The 20,893-nt window shown below is 37.2% G+C and overlaps 1 protein-coding gene across 4 annotated transcripts in view; it reads right to left on the bottom strand.

Annotated features, from left to right (window-relative positions):
- WDR7 (WD repeat domain 7) overlaps positions 1-20,893 on the bottom strand; it is a 357,939-nt gene that overhangs the window by 317,481 nt on the left and 19,565 nt on the right. For all 4 annotated transcript variants that reach the window (XM_059894160.1, XM_059894163.1, XM_059894162.1 and 1 more), the window contains 5 exons: positions 19,712-19,883; positions 14,938-15,044; positions 13,290-13,368; positions 9,633-9,807; positions 747-823 (listed from right to left, as the gene is read on the bottom strand). In XM_059894160.1, coding sequence (XP_059750143.1) covers positions 747-823; positions 9,633-9,807; positions 13,290-13,368; positions 14,938-15,044; positions 19,712-19,870 — 597 coding nt within the window. In that variant the 5' untranslated portion in view covers positions 19,871-19,883. The remainder of the gene's footprint in view (positions 1-746; positions 824-9,632; positions 9,808-13,289; positions 13,369-14,937; positions 15,045-19,711; positions 19,884-20,893) is intronic.

Here is a 20,893-nt window from a genome sequence, read left to right as displayed (position 1 = left end):
ATATGTTCATCAATTTAGCTCCTCACGTGAGAACCAAGGTAGTAAAAAGCAGCAAAGATATACTATAAAATCATCTGGGTACAACATCTTTGCTACAAAACTACTTAAGATTAAAATACTAATGAGAGTCAGAGTGTCATCACTGGAAATGACAGACGATAAAAATTTGAGTCAATCCTAATTTTTATAGTTACATGTGCTTGTAGGTTAAAAAAAAAACTCATCAATTCCTGCACTTTCTCCCAGATTCAATGTCTAAACATTCCCTAACTGAAGAGATTAGTATCTATATTGCCAGAAAATTGATCTGCCTTTCTTATTGATAAAAAGTAACAAGGAATTCAAGTCCAAAGAACTCAGAGGACTAAAATTTGCTTTGTATCCTCTTTGTGGTGGTTTGCTTTTTTTTTTCCCCTCAAGCAAACTACCTTTCAACTGCAAATTTAAACAGAAGCAGTTAAGGAAAATCCTCTTCTGTGTTTCTCTACTTCAGATCCTGTACAGTATGTTTCTAGGCTTTGCATCCTTGATAAGGCAGATATCTATCTTCAAAAGGGGAAAAAAATAATTCACGTACAGAGAGAGCATACTAGGGGACTCTTCTATATTATGTCAATAAGACTATTGAAAAGAATCGCTTTTTCCTTCCTCTTTAAGTAAAAAAGAGAAGGGGCCTATCATGACTAAAACGTAAGACTCCATAAGAATAGAAACAGAGAACTCACTTCCAGCCTCATTTGTCTCACCTGCAGGCCACTTATTTCCGAGGTAACAATCCACACCTTCAAGATGCCCGTCACTGAGAGCGCCACCACGGTGTCCTCTACACCGAGAAGGAAGAAGAAGCCAGTTACAAGCACAACATGCTTTCTTTCTAAACAATAATATGGTTACAACAGTGACATGGACCATGGTTTGCTTTTTTTTGCATCACCCTCCCTCCCACCCTCCCTGTCCCACCCCTCTAGGTGGTCACAAAGCACCAAGCTGATCTCCCTGTGCTATGCGGCTGCTTCCCACTAGCTATCTATTTTACATTTGGTAGTGTATATATGTCCATGCCACTCTCTCACTTTGTCCCAGCTTACCCTTCCCCCTCCCCATATCCTCAAGTCCATTCTCTACTAGGTCTGCATCTTTATTCCCATCTTGCCCCTAGGTTCTTCATGACCATTTTTTTTTCTTTTTTTTTTTTTAGATTCCATATATATGTGTTAGCATATGGTATTTGTTTTTCTCTTTCTGACTTACTTCACTCTGCATGACAGATTCTAGGTCCATCCACCTCACTACAAATAACTCAGTTTTGTTCCTTTTTATGGTTGAGTAATATTCCATTGTATATATGTGCCACATCTTCTTTATCCATTCATCTGTTGATGGACACTTAGGTTGCTTCCATGTCCTGGCTATTGTAAATAGAGCTGCAATGAACATTTTGGTACATGACTCTTTTTGAATTATGGTTTTCTCAGGGTATATGCCCAGTAGTGGGATTGCTAGGTTGTATGGTAGTTCTATTTTTAGTTTTATAAGGAACCTCCATACTGTTCTCCATAGTGGCTGTATCAATTTACATTCCCACCAACAGTGCAAGAGGGTTCCCTTTTCTCCAACCTCTCCAGCATTTATTGTTTGTACATTTTTTGATGATGGCCATTCTGACCGGTGCGAGATGATATCTCATTGTAGTTTTTTTTTTTAAATTTTGTTTATTTATTTATTTATTTATGGCGTGTTGGGTCTTCGTTTCTGTGTGAGGGCCTTCTCTAGTTGCGGCAAGTGGGGGCCACTCTTCATCGCGGTGCGCGGGCCTCTCACTATCGCGGCCTCTCTTGTTGCGGAGCACAGGCTCCAGACCCGCAGGCTCAGTAATTGTGGCTCACGGGCCTAGTTGCTCCACGGCATGTGGGATCTTCCCAGCCCAGGGCTCAAACCCATGTCCAATGCATTGGCAGGCAGATTCTCAACCACTGCGCCAACAGGGAAGCCCGTCATTGTAGTTTTCATTTGCATTTCTCTAATGATTAATGATGTTGAGCATTCTTTCATGTGTTTTTTGGCAATCTGTGTATCTTCTTTGGAGAAATGCCTATTTAGGTCTTCTGCTCATTTTTGGATTGGGTTGTTTGTTTTTTTGATATTGAGCTGCATGAGTTGCTTGTATGTTTTGGAGATTAATGCTTTGCCCATTGCTTCATTTGCAAATATTTTCTCCTGTTCCGAGGGTTGTCTTTTCGTCTTGTTTATGGTTTCCTTTGCTGTGCAAAAGCTTTTAAGTTTCTTAGGTCCCATTTGTTTATTTGTGTTTTTATTTCCATTTCTCTAGGAGGTGGGTCAAAAAGGATCTTGCTGTGATTTATGTAACAGAGTGTTCTGCCTATGTTTTCCTCTAAGAGTTTCATGGTGTCTGGCCTTACATTTAGGTCTTTAATCCATTTTAAGTTTATTTTTGTGTATGGTGTTAGGGAGTGTTCTAATTTCATTCTTTTACATGTAGCTGTCCAGTTTTCCCAGCACCACTTATTGAAGAGGCTGTCTTTTCTCCACTGTATATGCTTGCCTCCTTTATCAAAGATAAGGTGACCATATGTGCGTGGGTTTATCTCTGGGCTTTCTATCTTGTTCCATTGATCTATATTTCTGTTTCTGTGCCAGTACCATACTGTCTTGATTACTGTAGCTTTGTAGTATAGTCTGAAGTCAGGGAGCCTGATTCCTCCAGCTCCATTTTTCTTTTTTTTTTTAAACATCTTTATTGAAGTATAATTGCCTTACAATGGTGTGTTAGCTTCTGCTCTACAACAAAGTTAATCAGCCATACATATACAATACGTTCCCATATCTCCTCCCTCTTGCATCTCCCTCCCTCCCACCCTCCCCACCCCACCCCTCTAGGTGGTCACAAAGCACCAAGCTGATCTCCCTGTGCTATGCGGCTGCTTCCCACTAGCTATCTATTTTACATTTGGCAGTGTATATATGTCCATGACACTCTCTCACCCTGTCACATCTCACCCCACCCCCTCCCCATATCCTCAAGTCCATTCTCTAGTAGGTCTGTGTCTTTATTCCCGTCTTGCCACTAGGTTCTTCATGGCTTTTTTTTCCCTTAGATTCCGTATATATGTGTTAGCATACTGTATTTGTTTTTCTCTTTCTGACTTACTTCACTTTGTATGACAGACTCTAACTCCATCCACCTCATTACAAATACCTCCATTTCATTTCTTTTTATGGCTGAGTAATATTCCATTGTATATATGTGCCACATCTTCTTTATCCATTCATCTGTCGATGGACATTTAGGTTGCTTCCATGTCCTGGCTATTGTAAATAGAGCTGCAATGAACATTTTGGTACATGACTCTTTTTGAACTGTGGTTTTCTCAGGGTATATGCCCAGTAGTGGGATTGCTGGATCGTATGGTAGTTCTATTTGTAGTTTTTTAAGGAACCTCCATACTGTTCTCCATAGTGGCTGTATCAATTTACATTCCCACCAACAGTGCAGGAGAGTTCCCTTTCCTCCACACCCTCTCCAGCATTTATTGTTTCTAGATTTTTTGATGATGGCCATTCTGACCGGTGTGAGATGATATCTCATTGTAGTTTTGATTTGCATTTCTCTAATGATTAATGATGTTGAGCATTCTTTCATGTGTCTGTTGGCCATCTGTATATCTTCTTTGGAGAAATGTCTATTTAGGTCTTCTGCCCATTTTTGGATTGGGTTGTTCGTTTTTCTGTTATTGAGCTGCATGAGCTGCTTGTAAATCTTGGAGATTAATCCTTTGTCAGTTGCTTCATTTGCAAATATTTTCTCCCATTCTGAGGGTTGTCTTTCGGTCTTGTTTATGGTTTCCTTTGCTGTGCAAAAGCTTTTAAGTTTCATTAGGTCCCATTTGTTTATTTGTGTTCTTATTTCCATTTCTCTGGGAGCTGGGTCAAAAAGAATCTTGCTGTGATGTATGTCATAGAGTGTTCTGCCTATGTTTTCCTCTAAGAGTTTGATAGTGTCTGGTCTTACACTTAGGTCTTTAATCCATTTTGAGTTTATTTTTGTGCATGGTGTCAGGGAGTGTTCTAATTTCATACTTTTACATGTATCTGTCCAATTTTCCCAGCACCACTTATTGAAGAGGCTGTCTTTTCTCCACTTTATATGCTTGCCTCCTTTATCAAAGATAAGGTGACCATATGTGCGTGGGTTTATCTCTGGGCTTTCTATCCTGTTCCATTGATCTATATTTCTGTTTTTGTGCCAGTACCAAACTGTCTTGATTACTGTAGCTTTGTAATATACTCTGAAGTCAGGGAACCTGATTCCCCCAGATCCATTTTTCGTTCTCAAGATTGCTTTGGCTATTCGGGGTCTTTTGTGTTTCCATACAAATTGTGAAATTTTTTGTTCTAGTTCTGTGAAAAATGCCCTTGGTAGTTTGATAGGGACTGCATTGAATCTGTAGAGTGCTTTGGGTAGTAGAGTCATTTTCACAATGTTGATTCTTCCAATCGAAGAACATGGTATATCTCTCCAGCTATTTGTATCATCTTTAATTTCTTTCATCAGTGTCTCATAATTTTCTGCATACAGGTCTTTTGTCTCCTTAGGTAGGTTTATTCCTAGATATTTTATTCTTTTTGTTGCAATGGTAAATGGGAGTGTTTCCTTAATTTCACTTTCAGATTTTTCATCATTAGAGTATAGGAATGCAAGAGATTTCTGTGCATTAATTTTGTATCCTGCTACTTTACCAAATTCATTGATTAGCTCTAGTAGTTTTCTGGTAGCATCTTTAGGATTCTCTATGTATAGTATCATGTCATCTGCAAACAGTGACAGCTTTACTTCTTCTTTTCCAATTTGGATTCCTTTTCTTTCTATTTCTTCTCTGATTGCTGTGGCTAAAACTTCCAAAACTATGTTGAATAATAGTGGTGAGAGTGGGCAACCTTGTCTTGTTCCTGATCTTAGTGGAAATGGTTTCAGTTTTTCACCATTGAGGACGATGTTGGCTGTGGGTTTGTCATATATGGCCTTTATTATGTTGAGGAAAGTTCCCTCTATGCCTACTTTCTGGAGGGTTTTTATCATAAATGGGTGTTGAATTTGGTCGAAAGCTTTCTCTGCATCTATTGAGATGATCATATGGTTTTTCTCCTTCAATTTGTTAATATGGTTTATCACAATGATTGATTTGCGTATATTGAAGAAGCCTTGCATTCCTGGGATAAACCCCACTTGATCATAGTGTATGATCCTTTTAATGTGCTGTTGGATTCTGTTTGCTAGTATTTTGTTGAGGATTTTTGCATCTATGTTCATCAGTGATATTGGCCTGTAGTTTTCTTTCCTTGTGACATCTTTGTCTGGTTTTGGTATCAGAGTGATGGTGGCCTCGTAGAATGAGTTTGGGAGTATTCCTCCCTCTGCTATATTTTGGAAGAGTTTGAGAAGGATAGGTGTTTGCTCTTCTCTAAATGTTTGATAGAATTCGCCTGTGCAGCCATCTGGTCCTGGGCTTTTGTTTGTTGGAAGATTTTTAATCACAGTTTCAATTTCAGTGCTTGTGATTGGTCTGTTCATATTTTCTATTTCTTCCTGGTTCAGTCTTGGAAGGTTGTGCATTTCTAAGAATTTGTCCATTTCTTCCAGGTTGTCCATTTTATTTGCATATAGCTGTGTATAGTAATCTCTCATGATCCTTTGTATTTCTGCAGTGTCAGTTGTTACCTCTCCTTTTTCATTTCTAATTCTATTGATTTGAGTCTTCTCCCTTTTTTTCTTGATGAGTCTGGCTAATGGTTTATCAATTTTGTTTACCTTCTCAAAGAACCAGCTTTTAGTTTTATTGATCTTTGCTATCGTTTCCTTCATTTCTTTTTCATTTATTTCTGATCTGATCTTTATGATTTCTTTCCTTCTGCTAACTTCGGGGTATTTTGTTCTTCTTTCTCTAATTGCTTTCAGTGTAAGGTTAGATTGTTTATTTGAGATGTTTCTTGTTTCTTAAGGTAGGATTGTATTGCTATAAACTTCCCTCTTAGAACTGCTTTTGCTGCAGCCCATAGGTTTTGGGTCATCGTGTTTTCATTGTCATTTGTTTGTAGGTATCTTTTTATTTCGTCTTTGATTTCTTCAGTGATCTCTTGGTTATTAAGTAGTGTATTGTTTAGCTTCCATGTGTTTGTATTTCTTACAGATTTTTTCCTGTAATTGATATCTAGTCTCATAGCGTTGCAGTCAGAAAAGATACTTGATACGATCTCAATTTTCTTAAATTTACCAAGGCTTGATTTGTGACCCAAGATATGATCTATCCTGGAGAATGTTCCATGAGCACTTGAGAAGAATATGTATTCTGTTGTTTTTGGATGGAATGTCCTATAAATGTCAATTAAATCCATCTTGTTTAATGTATCATTTAAAGCTTATGTTTCCTTATTTATTTTCATTTTGGATGATCTGTCCATTGGTGAAAGTGGGGTGTTAAAGTCCCCTACTATGATTGTGTTACTGTCGATTTCCCCATTTATGGCTGTTAGTATCTGCCTTATGTATTGAGGTGCTCCTATGTTGGGTGCATAAATATTTACAATTGTTATATCTTCTTCTTGGATGGACCCCTTGATCATTATGCAGTGCCCTTTGTCTCTTGTAACAGTCTTTGTTTTAAAGTCTATTTTGTCTGATATGGGAATTGCTACTCCAGCTCTCTTTTGATTTCCATTTGCATGGAATATCTTTTTCCATCCCCTCACTTTCAGTCTGTATGTGTCCCTAGGTCTGAAGTGGGTCTCTTGTAGACAGCATATATACAGGTCTTGTTTTTGTATCCATTCAGCTAATCAGTGTCTTTTGGTTGCAGCACTTAATCCATTTACATTTAAGGTAATTATCGATATGTATGTTCCTATTACCATTTTCTTAATTGTTTTGGGTTTATTATTGTAGGTCTTTTCCTTCTCTTGTGTTTCCTGCCTAGAGAAGTTCCTTTAGCATTTGTTGTAAAGCTGGTTTGGTGGTGCTGAATTCTCTTAGTTTTTGCTTGTCTGTAAAGGTTTTAATTTCTCCGTCAAATCTGAATGAGATCCTTGCTGGGTAGAGTAATCCTGGCTGTAGTTTCTTCTCTTTCATCACTTTAAATGTGTCCTGCCACTCACTTCTGGCTTGCAGAGTTTCTGCTGAAAGATCAGCTGTTAACCTTATGGGGATTCCCTTATGTGGTTTGCTTTAATGAAATTAAATAATAGCATGTTTTACAATTAGCATGAAAACCTAATTCTGTATTTTATGAAATAACAGAAAACAGATTTCAAAACAGGTTAATGAAGATGATCTAAAATTTGGAGTTCAAGGAAAAGGTTTTTTTTAGCTGCTTGATTTATTTCTAACTTACAAGTTTTAATAATTTCAAATATTCTTGATTACTATGCTATGAAATAACTTTTTTAAAAAAAAAGTTTTTAAGAATTTAAAAAAGTAAAAATCAAACACACAACTTTTATTCTTCAAAGTTCACTTTTAGTTATTCGTCATGGGGGAGCACAGTCACTTTCTTTCTTCAGGGTACACATTTCCCCTTTTCCCACCTCCCCTGCCCGCCATTTTATTGCACACCACACCCTCCACAGGCCATGATCAGGAGAAAGACATAATAAAACCTGAATTCATCAGCTTCGGGTGAGGGAGCAGTCACAGCACCACAGTAATATCCGGGAACTCTGAGAAGAGGGGGCGTTAGATAGCAGTCTAATGCAGGCTCCAGAGTGAGGGAGTATGCATTAAAATCGCATTTTCTTCACTAATTAACCAGTGAACTGTGCATAACTTAACTAACCTATCCTAAATTCAATTTGCTTATCTGTAAGCAAATGTAAATGAATAAAGTAACGACAGTACCTACCTTAATGGTCTGTTATGAGAATTAAGACACACCACAGGTATAGCCCTCAACACATCAATAAACATTAGTTATTACCGTTATTTAAAAAACAGTGTTTGCTACATTTCAGTATAAACTTTATTTGTGCTGCCTGGCTCCAGAGGCAAGGTAAAGCACTGAAATGCACTGATTACAATTCCACCATCTCTGTGCGAAGAAGCTAGAACAACTACTCACAAGTCTGTCAATTACTGTAACAGTGCAACATACCAATATATCTAAAATTCTCAAATATCTACACACTAGTATAGGGTAAAGCAGATTAAAAATTGTGTATGTTAGCAACTTTATAAACTGACAACACTTAGAAATGCATGCACAGCACAAAATTTTCCATTAAAGTTACATTCTATCCTATTCAGACCAGTGTGTACATGTCTATTTCACATGTGGATATTTCCCACACACACCTAGATAACGCTTTTCGTACCTATGTACAAACTATTTTTAGAGACTTCATCTAATCTGGGCAGCCTTCCTACTTGCCCTCAAAGTCCCTTCACTGCCTTCACTAATTCTAGCCTCTGTGCTATTTCTCTGTCTCATCACATTTCACACCCTGAACTGCCATTTGTTTATATATCATCCTCCCTTACTAGAATTTGAGTCCCTTCAGTAGTTCAATCCTTCGTACCTAAAAGACGGTAGGCACTCAATAAATATCTGCTGAATGGCTGTCGAATAAAAAGCTATGTGCTGATTTCCAACCATAAGAGGTAATAAAGGAAAGCTCCCATGAAACTGAAGGCAGTTCACCAATGGAGGTGGTGTAACACAGTGGTAAAGTAACCGCTCTGGGGTCCATCTGGGCACCAGTAAGCCACAAACTTGCTCTGTGATCTTAAGTAAAGACTCCACCATGCTAAACTTCACCCATCTCCGCATCCACACATCCTAAGACAACTGTACCTATCCCACTGGGTGCTGTGAGAACTGTTACCATATGTAAATGCTCAGCATGCGCCCGATACTGTGAGCACTCGGTAAATGAAGTCTCGTGGCGGTGGCAGTGGTGCTAATTACAGGTCAGCCTTTACAGAAGAGCACACAACTATGAGGCATTTGGGAGGAAAAAAATGCTCCAAAAGAGACATATAGGAATATACATGTTCAGTATTAATTACTGTTCTTTTCCTGAACAATTTTACTTTCGTTCTCACAATTGTTACTGAAAGGTTTCAATGGAAATGAAGAAAACATACTTGTATTTGCTGAGCATCAACTACACACCAAGCACTTACCAGGAACTTTCATTAAATTTAATTGTGTACAATCCCCTCCCTTTTCATCATCTCCACAAAAAAATGGAAACACTTCCTATGCCTCTTCAGCAAGTGACAAAACCGGGCCCAAGAAATACACAGATAAACTACAGTTCCTCCCACCATACCTCCAAGGGGTTAAGATATTCTTCTTCCACTTCAGAAAATCACTGACACACTCTAAGACAGCCAGAAACTAGTGATCTATTCCATGGAATGGAGATAATGTAACACTTTAAATCTTAATTCAATCAAAGACTCCTTTATGAAGGTAGAGACAGACCATAAATCATGAGAGTAGTTATTTCTTAAACCTAAGAATAAAATATAACAAAGTATATTAATATGCGACACATCATACAAATCTACAGTAAACTAACCATTAAGTCATAGTGTAGAAATTCCTAAAGGGCACACTGACCTTGTGTTCGGTGGGAACGAATAATACTCATGGAGCTAATCCAATCTGGAGAGATCTTTGATACTAAGGAGTACAGCACCTCAAGGCTGGTGGCATCCACCACGAGGATTTCGGGATAATGGCCATGGCACAGAAGCCTTCCTTCTCTCTGATTTCCAACAGAGAACTGGTAGAACTAAAAGGAAGAAGATTTTTAAATGTTCTTTACTTGAGATACTTGATTCACATGGATTCACCAAGCTTATTATGATGCTCAATTTCTCCAGTAATATTTCCAGACATGTACTATATGGTACATATTACATGCGTCTATGTATACACATGTCTACACATGTGCAGACATCAAGTTACATTAATATTTCAAAATATCTAACAAAATTATTTTCTTCCTAACATCTTATCTTCCTTTCTGAACTATTTGGGAGGAGAATTCATGATAATTCTTTTTTGTCCTCCTGTAGCATCTAAAACAGGGCTGTTGAATGAATTAATAAAACACCTGAATAAAATCAGCTTCACAAATCAAAGCAAAAGGGTAGCTCACGTGGGTCACAAAAATAATATGAGTTTGAGATGAATGAGAATCAGTGAGTATAGGTTTATAATTACTAGTTATGACCAAATAAAATTTAGAAGGATGATTCTGTTCAAATATAATCAGAAGTAAATTCTGAGTAATCTAAGTGTGCTATTGTAGATTAGAGTGTGAAACAACCGTTATAAACCATTCTCATAGTGCACATTTATACTTTGTGGAAGAAAAATAGAGGAAGAACCAATACAATGGTGTTACTCATGCCAAGAATAACTCAAAAGGGTAAGATGAGTTTCCATCAAGCAAAGAGCAGAGAAAGAATGACTCTAAGACCAACAACTTATCAAAGGTTCTGTCTTCCCTTAGCCTCAAAAAAAAAAAAAAAAAAAAAAAAAGTGACTCTCTTAGTGGAATGATTCTCCTAGAGGATTTTTAGAAGGTAAAGACATCTAATAACCAGACTACCACTTTCCAAGGGATTGGACTTTATACAAATCACGTGAGGGCAAGCTAGACACCACACAAGGGGCAATGCTGTAACCGCTCCACAGCTGGGGAGATAAGTAAGAAACCCAGGTCCAGTCTGCTCCCACACTCATCCATCCACTGCTCAGAGCTCATCGCTGCATGTGAAGGAAGACAATCTTTTCTCAACTATGAAGTCCCCTGCACAAGGAGCACAACTTCTTAAACATAAACACTGAGCACGGAGTACATTAACTAAGTGCGAGGTAGCACCACTAAACCCCAGAGAGGGGCCTAATAAAATGTAGACTATCATGGGGGGACCTCTAGATCTCCGGTTGATCCATAACACACGATCTGGACTCCCAGGGACTGCCAGGCACTTGCATGCATATAATAATGTGACCATAGGTGGCCTTGACCCACAGAAGGGGAGGATGTGTGAAGGAGAAAGGGATGGGTGCACGTAAGCAAACTCTGTCAGTGCTCACTCAGCACCAGCCAGGAAAGACATGTGCACTGCAGTCACTAGAGAAGAGCTCTGTCCTGAGGGCAGGGATATTTTATTAGATCTGCCTGACTAAATGCCTCTCACTTCTGCTTGAAAGTTATATTCTCAAACCATCTTCCGAACGCTGATTTAGCTTCCAAGACACTTCGATATGGGCAAAAAAGGTGTCTCTAATGGAGAAATAGGTTTTCCAAATATTAAAAAGGGATGCCCCCATGTGATAATTTAATAAGTTGGCACTTCCTTGTGATTTCAGTAAGTGCCAATGCCATCAAGGTTCATCATTTCTACATATATAAAAACAACCTGGGGACTTCCCTGGTGGCGCAGTGGTTAAGAATCTGCCTGCTAGTGCAGGGAACACGGGTTCAAGCCCTGGTCCAGGAAGATCCCACATGCCACGGAGCAACTAAGCCCGTGCTCCACAACTACTGAGCTTGCGCTCTAGAGCCCGTGAGCCACAACTACTGAGCCCACGAGACACAACTACTGAAGCCCACATGCCTAGAGCCCATGTTCTGCAACAAGAGAAGCCACCGTAATGAGAAGCCCGCACACCGCAAGGAAGAGTAGCCCCCACTCGCCGCAACTAGAGAAAGCCCGTGCGCAGCAGCAAAGACCCAACGCAGCCAAAAATAAATAAATAAACAAATTTTTTTTTAAAAACCTGCTTCTGAACCTGAGAGGGTGAGGATCACGCAGGAAACAACTGTCACACACACTAGTAAATGCCAAAAAGCATCTTCTACTTAGAGATGGCTGCCAATCTAAATACAGAAGGCCTAATACAGGATCTGATAAATAGTAGGCACTGAAAATATATTGAATAAAGATAATTTTGCCTAAAATATAAACCAAGTTTTTAAATCATAAAATTATACAACAGTTAAAATATTTATATCCAATGAGTTTGATACTTATATATAATTTTCCAATTAAATTATCTATAAAGTCAATGAATCTAAATGATTTTATTATCCCTTTTCTCTTTACAAATCTTGATGATTCTTCATATGATAAAAAATAAATAATACAGGCCCTTTAAATAAAAAGTATATGCCGTAACAGCATTGAAGAAGCAATTTTTGAAAGGACTTTGCCAGGGCAATATGTAGTCACTAAAGATTTATATCACACTAACCATCTGTGAAAATTTTCCTTTGCTTTTCTAATTTGTGTTAGCACAGAAGGTTTTCTTTCTCAACAAATGATTTTACTTGTTTGTTTTAAGGGAGGCAGGATGACATAACAGAAAGAACACAGTCCCTAGAGTCAGATAAAGCTGATTTGGGATCCTAGTGCCAGGAATGACTCACTGTGAGACTGGGGCAAGTCATTTAATCACTCCGGCTATCAGCTTCCTTATACATAAAAGGATATACTCCTACCTAATTTGTCAGGATGTGGGGAGGACTAAATGAGAAAACATACAAGAAACACCTATATAATATTTGCTATAAATGTGAGTTCTCTTCTCTTCTCTTCCCTCTTCTTCCCCACTGAGAACATAAATCACATTTTCTATATACATTGTAATTTCCCAACACTCAACACAGCAAATGATGAGTAATCTGAAGCACAAAGAATTTGACAATTATGAAAGAACAAGGAAGAATACCAGGAATGTAAGTGAGAAGCTATAAATTCCTGTGCAAATTCCTGCGTAAGCCAGGCATATGAAATGGTCCTTTCTTTTACAGAGTTGTGAAGTCAAAACACGAACTCAAGAACCAACTGCACAAGCAAGGAAAAGGGCATCATCCCTAAAGTGGATTGTGTCAATCATGAGTGGGATCACAAAGGCTTTAGCAAGAGAGAATTCCATTATTTAGGATCTAGAACACTTACCCAACCAGTAAAGGGGCTCTCAGCTGGGTAACTGGGATAGTCAGAGAGCAGAAGCGGCGGTGACAACGGCTTACCTTACGTCTTTCCACATTAGTCTCCTCTTCTTTGTTTTCCTCCCCCACTACACTGTCTTACGAAAAACACTTTTACTACTCTAATTCTAGTCTTCCTGTCCTATTACCCATCCCCACCCACTTCTCATATAAAAATATAGACTCAATGTTTAAAAAACATTTTTTCAATTGTACACCTATAATACATTGTGCTGACTTGGCCAGTTACAGAAATTGATACTAACCTGTATGCCAGTATGTGTGCAAGCTAATTTTGTAAATTCAATACATCTGCCATCATTCACGTCCCAGAGGCACATCTCTCTGTAAAATAAGATAACAGCTGACTTTAAATCTGAGTTTTGAAAGCGCTGTTCAACTTTGTCACAGTGGTTTAAAATTAATCTTCCGTTGAAACTGACATATTTCCGAAAAAGTATTGATAGTATATAGTCATTATTGCTGTTCATCAAAAATTCTGCTCCTCCCACCCACCATCCTAAACTCCCCTCCAACCTAACCACCCCCACCTTGATCCACATTCTTTCTGGGCACCTGGGAGGACTGCACCTCCTGGCTCCCTTTTAGTTGGTGGAGTCTTGTGAGTAGTTCTGGCCAGAACGGATATGAGACCCTCCAGGACTCTCCTCCTCTGCCTCTATTCCAGATAGCGGCTGCTCCTTCACCCTCAGCCTCAAAGTAAGGAGAATTATGAAGCAGAGCACAGCCCTAAGTGATATATGAAGGGCAAGTGACAAAAACTAGAAATAAACTTTTAATTTAAACCACTGCAATTTTCCATCGGTTATCAACCAGTCTAGAAAACTTAGCACTGCAAAAAGCAAAACTTAAGGTCAACTGAATTCCAAATCTTTGCAAATTAAATATAATATTCCAGTTTTGATTCCATATTTATTGCAGAAGTTTTATTGCATGCATACCAAAAGAAAAAAGCTTTATCTCACACTAAAGATACAACATTCGAAATTAGAAATGTCAATATGCCTTGTATTTTAAAGAAATAAACTTAAGATTTATTTAACAGAAGACAACATTAGTAAAATGTAATGATCCTGATATTAGGGTATTCTTTAAGATGTCTTTTCCTATACCTCATATGGTATAAATTTTTCAAAGGAAATTCACCCGATCTATTTAGAATATTCACTCTAATATGAATTATCCTTTAATTGGCCAAAAGGTACTATATTTTCACCTGCTGCTGCCTTTCAGTTACACAAGGTTCTTTTTAAATTCATAAATTATGAGGAGTGGAAGGGACAAGTTCTTAAATAATTCTCTTCCCGTTCCCCAACTCCCTTCAATAACATATTGTGTAAATAAACAATTTTCTAAACACTCTAAAAGTTTTTTCTTTTAATTCCCCACATTCTAGACCCTACAAATACTGTTCAATGACCTACCTCTCCAAAAGCAAGCTCTATTCTGAGCCTTAGGAATACATGTAGCCATATTAGTGCATTAATGTACATCAATATAACTGTTTAAACTTTTGCATGGCTTCATCTTCCAAATTTATGCTAGCCTAGTATCACTGAGGTTTTTTAAAACTCTCAGAGTTGTTGGCCAACTCAGTAAAAATGCCTTGGGGATTAATGACCATTCTTTAAATTTTATGGTATTCTGAGTTTCTCAAAAACAAGGCAAAAACATAATCATAAATTACAATAAAATACAAAGTATTATAAAAATCATTAATAAAGATAAAATTCATTTTGAAAACCATATTTCAAATATCTTTATGTTGAAACAACTGAGGCATTTATTTAAAAGACACGCCAAAAGAAAAAAAAAAATTCCCTACTTACTAATACAGTGGTACTATTTGCAATATAGACTTATGAGGAGAAAAGTGAATAAGAAAATACTTACCCACTCTCGGATGCGCTCACAATATACTGTTTGTCACTAGAAGCACAAGCTTTAGATAAACAGGTGATTGAAGCTGTGTGACCAAACAACAGTGCTCGAGGATTAACCTAGAAATACACAAATATGTTGATATTAGTACCAAATTTTTTTAAGTAATCGTTTTTAGGAATCCTGTTAAATATTCAGTACAATATACAGATACAGATTTGAGAAGAACTGCTCAGAACACCAAAAACTAAGAGCTGCAAAACACTGACTCCCACCAATTTAATGCGCACAATCATCCCACCACGTAGTTCTAAAGTCAAAAGTGGAAAACCAAGAGGTGACATTACTTGCCCAATATCATGCAGAGAATGATGGAACCAGGATTTAAAGCAGGGCAGTGTTTAGCACTAAGCTCCAATACACTGAGAAATCAGGTTAAGAATGTGAATTAGTATATAAAATAACTTAACCTCACCTATTTTTAAAATAATACTTTGCATGATTTGAAAGTACATTTAGAGTCTCTAGACCGACATCCCCAAACACAAAAAATAGAGAACAGGTACCCTACCAAAAGCTGATATCAATGTTAACTATCAGGAACCAGATTGACCTTCACAGGCTAATGATTTAGTGCCATAGTGCCTTATGAAAGGATGGCTTAATACCCACTATTCTAAAACAGTCTAGCAATCAGCCCCCAAATTCATCTACTCTGTACCAAACTGCATGCTATCATTTCAGGTTACTTCAAGGCCTTAAGTAATTTCAGGATATCTTTCTTAAACATTTAATACATACAAATAATATTTGTAACACATGTACAAGATATAAAAAAATACATAACCACACACTCAATACCCAGTTTAAAAAAACAGAATATGATTAATACCTTTAAAGCCCCTTTCATGATATCCATTTTGCAAAGAATCAAAATCGCTTTAACCATATTTTGCATAGTTATAATTAAAAGAAAAATACAATCATTGTTTATGGTTAGAACAGGCCTAGAATGTTTTCTCATACATCCAAAATTTTCTCATACATCCAACCCCATTTCTATACAGAGACTCTGTGTTCCTCCACTGGAAAAAAAAAAAAAAATGCTCTTGGTCAATTCTTTAATTTCTCCCAAGAAAATCAAATTTACCAATTGTTAGTTTTATTTTCAATGTACATGGCTTTGCTAGAAAATCCCATTTTCAGTCATAATAGAGTAACTAGAACTGACTGTACTCCCACCAAAATCTAGAAAAATGAACAAAACTAATTGAATGAAGTATAAAAATCACATAATCATCTCAATAGAAGCAATAAAAGCATTTGACAAAACTCAATATCCCTTCATGATTAAAAACTCTCAACAAATTGGGTATAGAAGGAATGTACCCCAACATAATAAAGGCCATATACAACAAGCCCACAGATAACATCATATTCAACAGTAAAAAGCTAACAGCCTTTTCTCTAAGATCAAGAACAAGACAAAGATAGCTACTCTTGACATTTCTAATCAACATAATACTGGACGTCTTAGCCAGAGCAATTGGGCAAAAAAATAAACAAACAAAGCATCCAAATTGAAAACGAAGAAGTAAAATTGTCTCTGTTTGTAGGTGACATGATCTTATATGTAGAAAATCCTAAAGACTCCACCAAAAGACTGTTAGAACTGATGAACAAATTCAGAAAACTTGCAGGATACAAAATAAACATATAAAAATCAGTTGTTTCTATAACAACAAGATATCTGACAGAGAAATTAAGAAAGCAATCCCACTTACAATAGCATCAAAAAGAATAAATTACTTAGAAATAAATTTAACCAAGGAGGTGAAACACCTGTATTCTGAAAATTGTAAGACACTAATGAAAGAAATGGAAGAAGAAAAAAATAACTGGAAAGATATCATATGTTCTTGGGTTGGAAGAATTAATGTTATTGAAAGGTCCATATTACCCAAAGCAATCTACAGAGTCAATGCAATCCTATCAAAATTCCAATGGTGTTTTTCAGAAATAGAAAAATAGAAAAAACCATGATAAAATTTGTGTGGAACCATAAAAGACACCAAATAGCCAAAGCAATTTTGAGAAAGAACAAAGTTGGAGGCTTCACACAAGAAGTATTAATATAACTGAAGGAAAAATAAAAATATGGCATATTGTTATATTTATACCTTTTATCTATATCTCACCATATCTCATAAAAATTTGTCATAGTTATTAACTAATAAACATTTCACACATAATCAGTACAAAGATATATAAGACAATCTGTTCAACATATTCAAAAAACCATCCATCATCAAAGACCACAGTTCAAAAGTGACGGTTATCAAGTTATCAGTGGCAAGGTGTGATGTTTAGAATAAAATGATGTGATGTGTCAGTTCTTAAGAGTAAACACTAACATCAATGTTCCAATCTGGGACTTTGAGGCTACTAGCTCTATAGTCAGCCAATAAAAGGCACTTCTTTTTTTCCCCCCTTTAGCTTTTTTTTTCCTTTCTACTACCTGAGATGCTACAATTACATTCATTAACTAAATGCTTACTACGTACAAGCGCTGTGATAACTGCTTAATACACATTCCTTCATAGAATCCTTACCACAACCTTGTGTAGTTGATCCTATTTGAAACATGGCAAGACTTAGGCACCAAATGGTTAAAAATTGCCAAAAGTCACAGTTAGACACTACAGTAGCCAAGATTGAAGCCAACTTCGTGCACCTGCAACATCTGAGCTCTTACCATAATGTTTCACTTCTTTCATTAATGCCATGTATTATACTATTCTCTGCAATTATAGTTTTATTCTCTGCAATTACAGCTTTATAGGTAGTCGAAGCATTAAAACACTGTATACTGTAGACAATACCTGCACTAACAGGTTCCCTCCTTTACTCTTATCACCATCTGTCTAGGTACTCACTAAACTACTGCTTCTGTAATATCTCTCAGATATTTTATTGCCACCATGTTAGGCCAGGCTGCCCTTTTCCACAGGTAAAAGGAGACCAAGATATGGATGGCAAAAGTTCTAGCTACAGTTTTGAATCCTTTCCTAACAAAAGAAGGGAAGACACCATGACCTCAAGAGAAGGTATTTTGTGCCCTCCCCACTCTGTATGTTACATGATTTCTTATTGGTCCTTCATAGGCATAAATGACTGCTATAAAGTACATTAAGAAGGCCCTCCATATGAATCAAAAGACAATAATGAAGGCACTTTTTATTCAGCCTTCTTTTCCCCTGGGTAAATAGTCCAATTCTCTTAATACCTTTCAAAGGATGTATTTCTCTCCTAGTCAGTCTCCTCTCCCCGCTTTATCCCTCTTACTTGAATTTTAAATAAATATAACATTCTAGTGAAATTCATGCAAAAAATTCAGTAAAAGAATGGTTTCTAAGATCTTACAAGTAAGTCTTATTGCTTGTAATAATTCCAATAAAATGTGGTGGGATTTTGCTCTCCTTGTCACTACACTGCTGATTCATATTTAGTTTGCTATCAATCCTGAAGGCATATCACGTTCTACAACACTCATTTCCAGTCACTTTCCAAACTGTATCCCTAGCCTTGACATGTCATCCAAGTGTGTGGATCATTTTTTCAGTTGTAGCAATTCCATGCCTAGGTGAATACCTAAGAGCAACGAAAACATATGTCCACACAAAAACTCACACGCAAATGTTCAAAGCAGCATTATTCACTATGGTCAAAAGTAAAAACAATCCAAATGCCCATCAACTGTTCAGCAGACAAATAAAATGCAGTATACCTATACAATGGAATACCATTTGGCCATTAAAGAAATGAAATATTGATACATGCTACAACATGGATGAACCTTGAAAATATTATGCTAAGTGAAAAAAGCCAATCACAAAAGATCACATACTAAATGATTCTATTTACATAAAATGTCCAGAATAGGCAGATCTATAGAGACAGGAAATAGATTTGTGGTTGCCCAGGGGACATGGGGGTATATTGGGAGTAACTGCTACAAAGTACAAGGTTTGCTTCCGAGGTGATGAAAATGTTCTAAAATCGACTGTGGTAATGGCTGCACAACTCTGTGAACAGAGTAAAAAATCATTAAATTGTACACTTTAAAGAGTATATTGTATGGCATGTAAATTTTATTTCAATAAGGCTGTTAAAAAAAATGTTTAGTTAAAAAATCAACTTTCTTGCCTCTACATTCCAGGCCAGCTACCACCCCATATTCTCTGTTCCCCCTTACAGAAAAATTCCTGGGGAGAGTTGTCAGAGATTGGAGGTTAAAATATGGAAAAAGAGAGTCTCTCCACAGAGAGCCAGCGCCCAGAAGCAGAGCACACTGAGCAAGCCACACCAGTAAAGGATGGCAAAAAGTACACAGCGACTTTTAAAATAAATATGACAAAATTTACAAACAGTTTTACAAAAAGTTTTGCTCTCTTCAAGACATTGACCTTAGAAGGTATAAATGCTCAAAATTGTTTTTTAATATCTTTTTTGGAAACCTCCTTCAATATGGTTAGAAATTTTCTGAAAAATCTTAAATGTGACATATTAAGCCAGGTAGGATAGCTATTATAATTGAATATCAAGCCAAAAGCCAGCAGAAGTCAACTCTGATGAATAATGTAAATAATCATTCTGAATACCAATTTTAGTCAAAATATATCTCACAGAAGATATATTATGAGGTCAAATTATTCTGGAATTGTGTTATTTTTTGTTAAGTAGTTTCTTGTATGTGAAAAGTATCATAGGTGCTTCAAACACTCACTTCCAAGTCTACTGAAAGATCCCAGAGACATATTTGCCCATCATGGCATCCAGTCACGATCGTGGACCCGTCATCTGTTAAAAGTACTGCTGAGATGCAGTGGGTTGGTGCTTTGCGACCCCAAAGAACGATGGGTAGAACAAGGCTGTTTCCTGCCATTGTGCTTTCAAACCTGGAAATAAGAATAATGTCAAATGTTACAATATTTCCTTCTAAAACATATTACACATTTTTCTTATGAAGCCAACTTGAACTTCCTAAGTGCCAAAAGTTCCTCTAAACATTATATATATAAATAAAACAGACACATACATAAAAGTATATAAAATCTAATTAAAATCTCAATTAATCCTCACAACAAATCACACAGTAAGTACTATTAGCGCTGGCTTCCCTGGTGGCTCAGTGGTTGAGAATCTGCCTGCCTATGCAGGGGACACGGGTTCGAGCCCTGGTCTGGGAAGATCCCACATGCCGCGGAGCAACTGGGCCCGTGAGCCACAACTACTGAGCCTGAGCGTCTGGAGCCTGTGCTCCGCAACAAGAGAGGCCGCGATAGTGAGAGGCCCGCGCACCGCGATGAAGAGTGGCCCCCACTCGCCGCAACTGGAGAAAGCCCTCACACAGAAACGAAGACCCAACACAGCCAAAAATAAACATAATAAATAAGTAATAAATAAAAAATTTTTTAAAAAAAAAGTACTATTAGCGCTCCTCTTTCACATGTAAAGACAGTGAGTCATAAAGAGTTGCAAAGTGAAAATGGAAGCAATGGAGCCCCAGTCAAGACCCAGGCGGCCCGACTTAGAACCCGGGGTCTTACTCACTCTGCTATGCCACCAAGGCAAGTGAGGGCTCCAAATCTTGTTAAGTCTCCAAACCAATAATAGTTAGCCATGTCCAAGAAAAACTGAGAGTTTTTGACAGTGTCCTAAACATTATAAAGAATACCGTCCACTGAGAAACTCATTCACCATATTTAGTACAAACCTATTATGTCTCAAAGTCACGAATGTCTTTTATTCTAAACTCTGAAACCTGAGGGATAAAGAACTTTAAACTCATTTCTGCATAATAAAAATTTAGTTCTGGTAAAGGTGTTTAAATCTGAGATGAATAATCAATTAAGCAGTGTATATTAGAGTACTCTGTTTGTAGCACAAATATAAGGAATTATTCCTT

Source organism: Balaenoptera ricei, chromosome 14 (assembly GCF_028023285.1).
Source record: "Balaenoptera ricei isolate mBalRic1 chromosome 14, mBalRic1.hap2, whole genome shotgun sequence".
Classification (NCBI taxonomy): Eukaryota; Metazoa; Chordata; class Mammalia; order Artiodactyla; family Balaenopteridae; genus Balaenoptera; species Balaenoptera ricei.
This window is presented reverse-complemented; position numbering and strand designations above follow the sequence as displayed.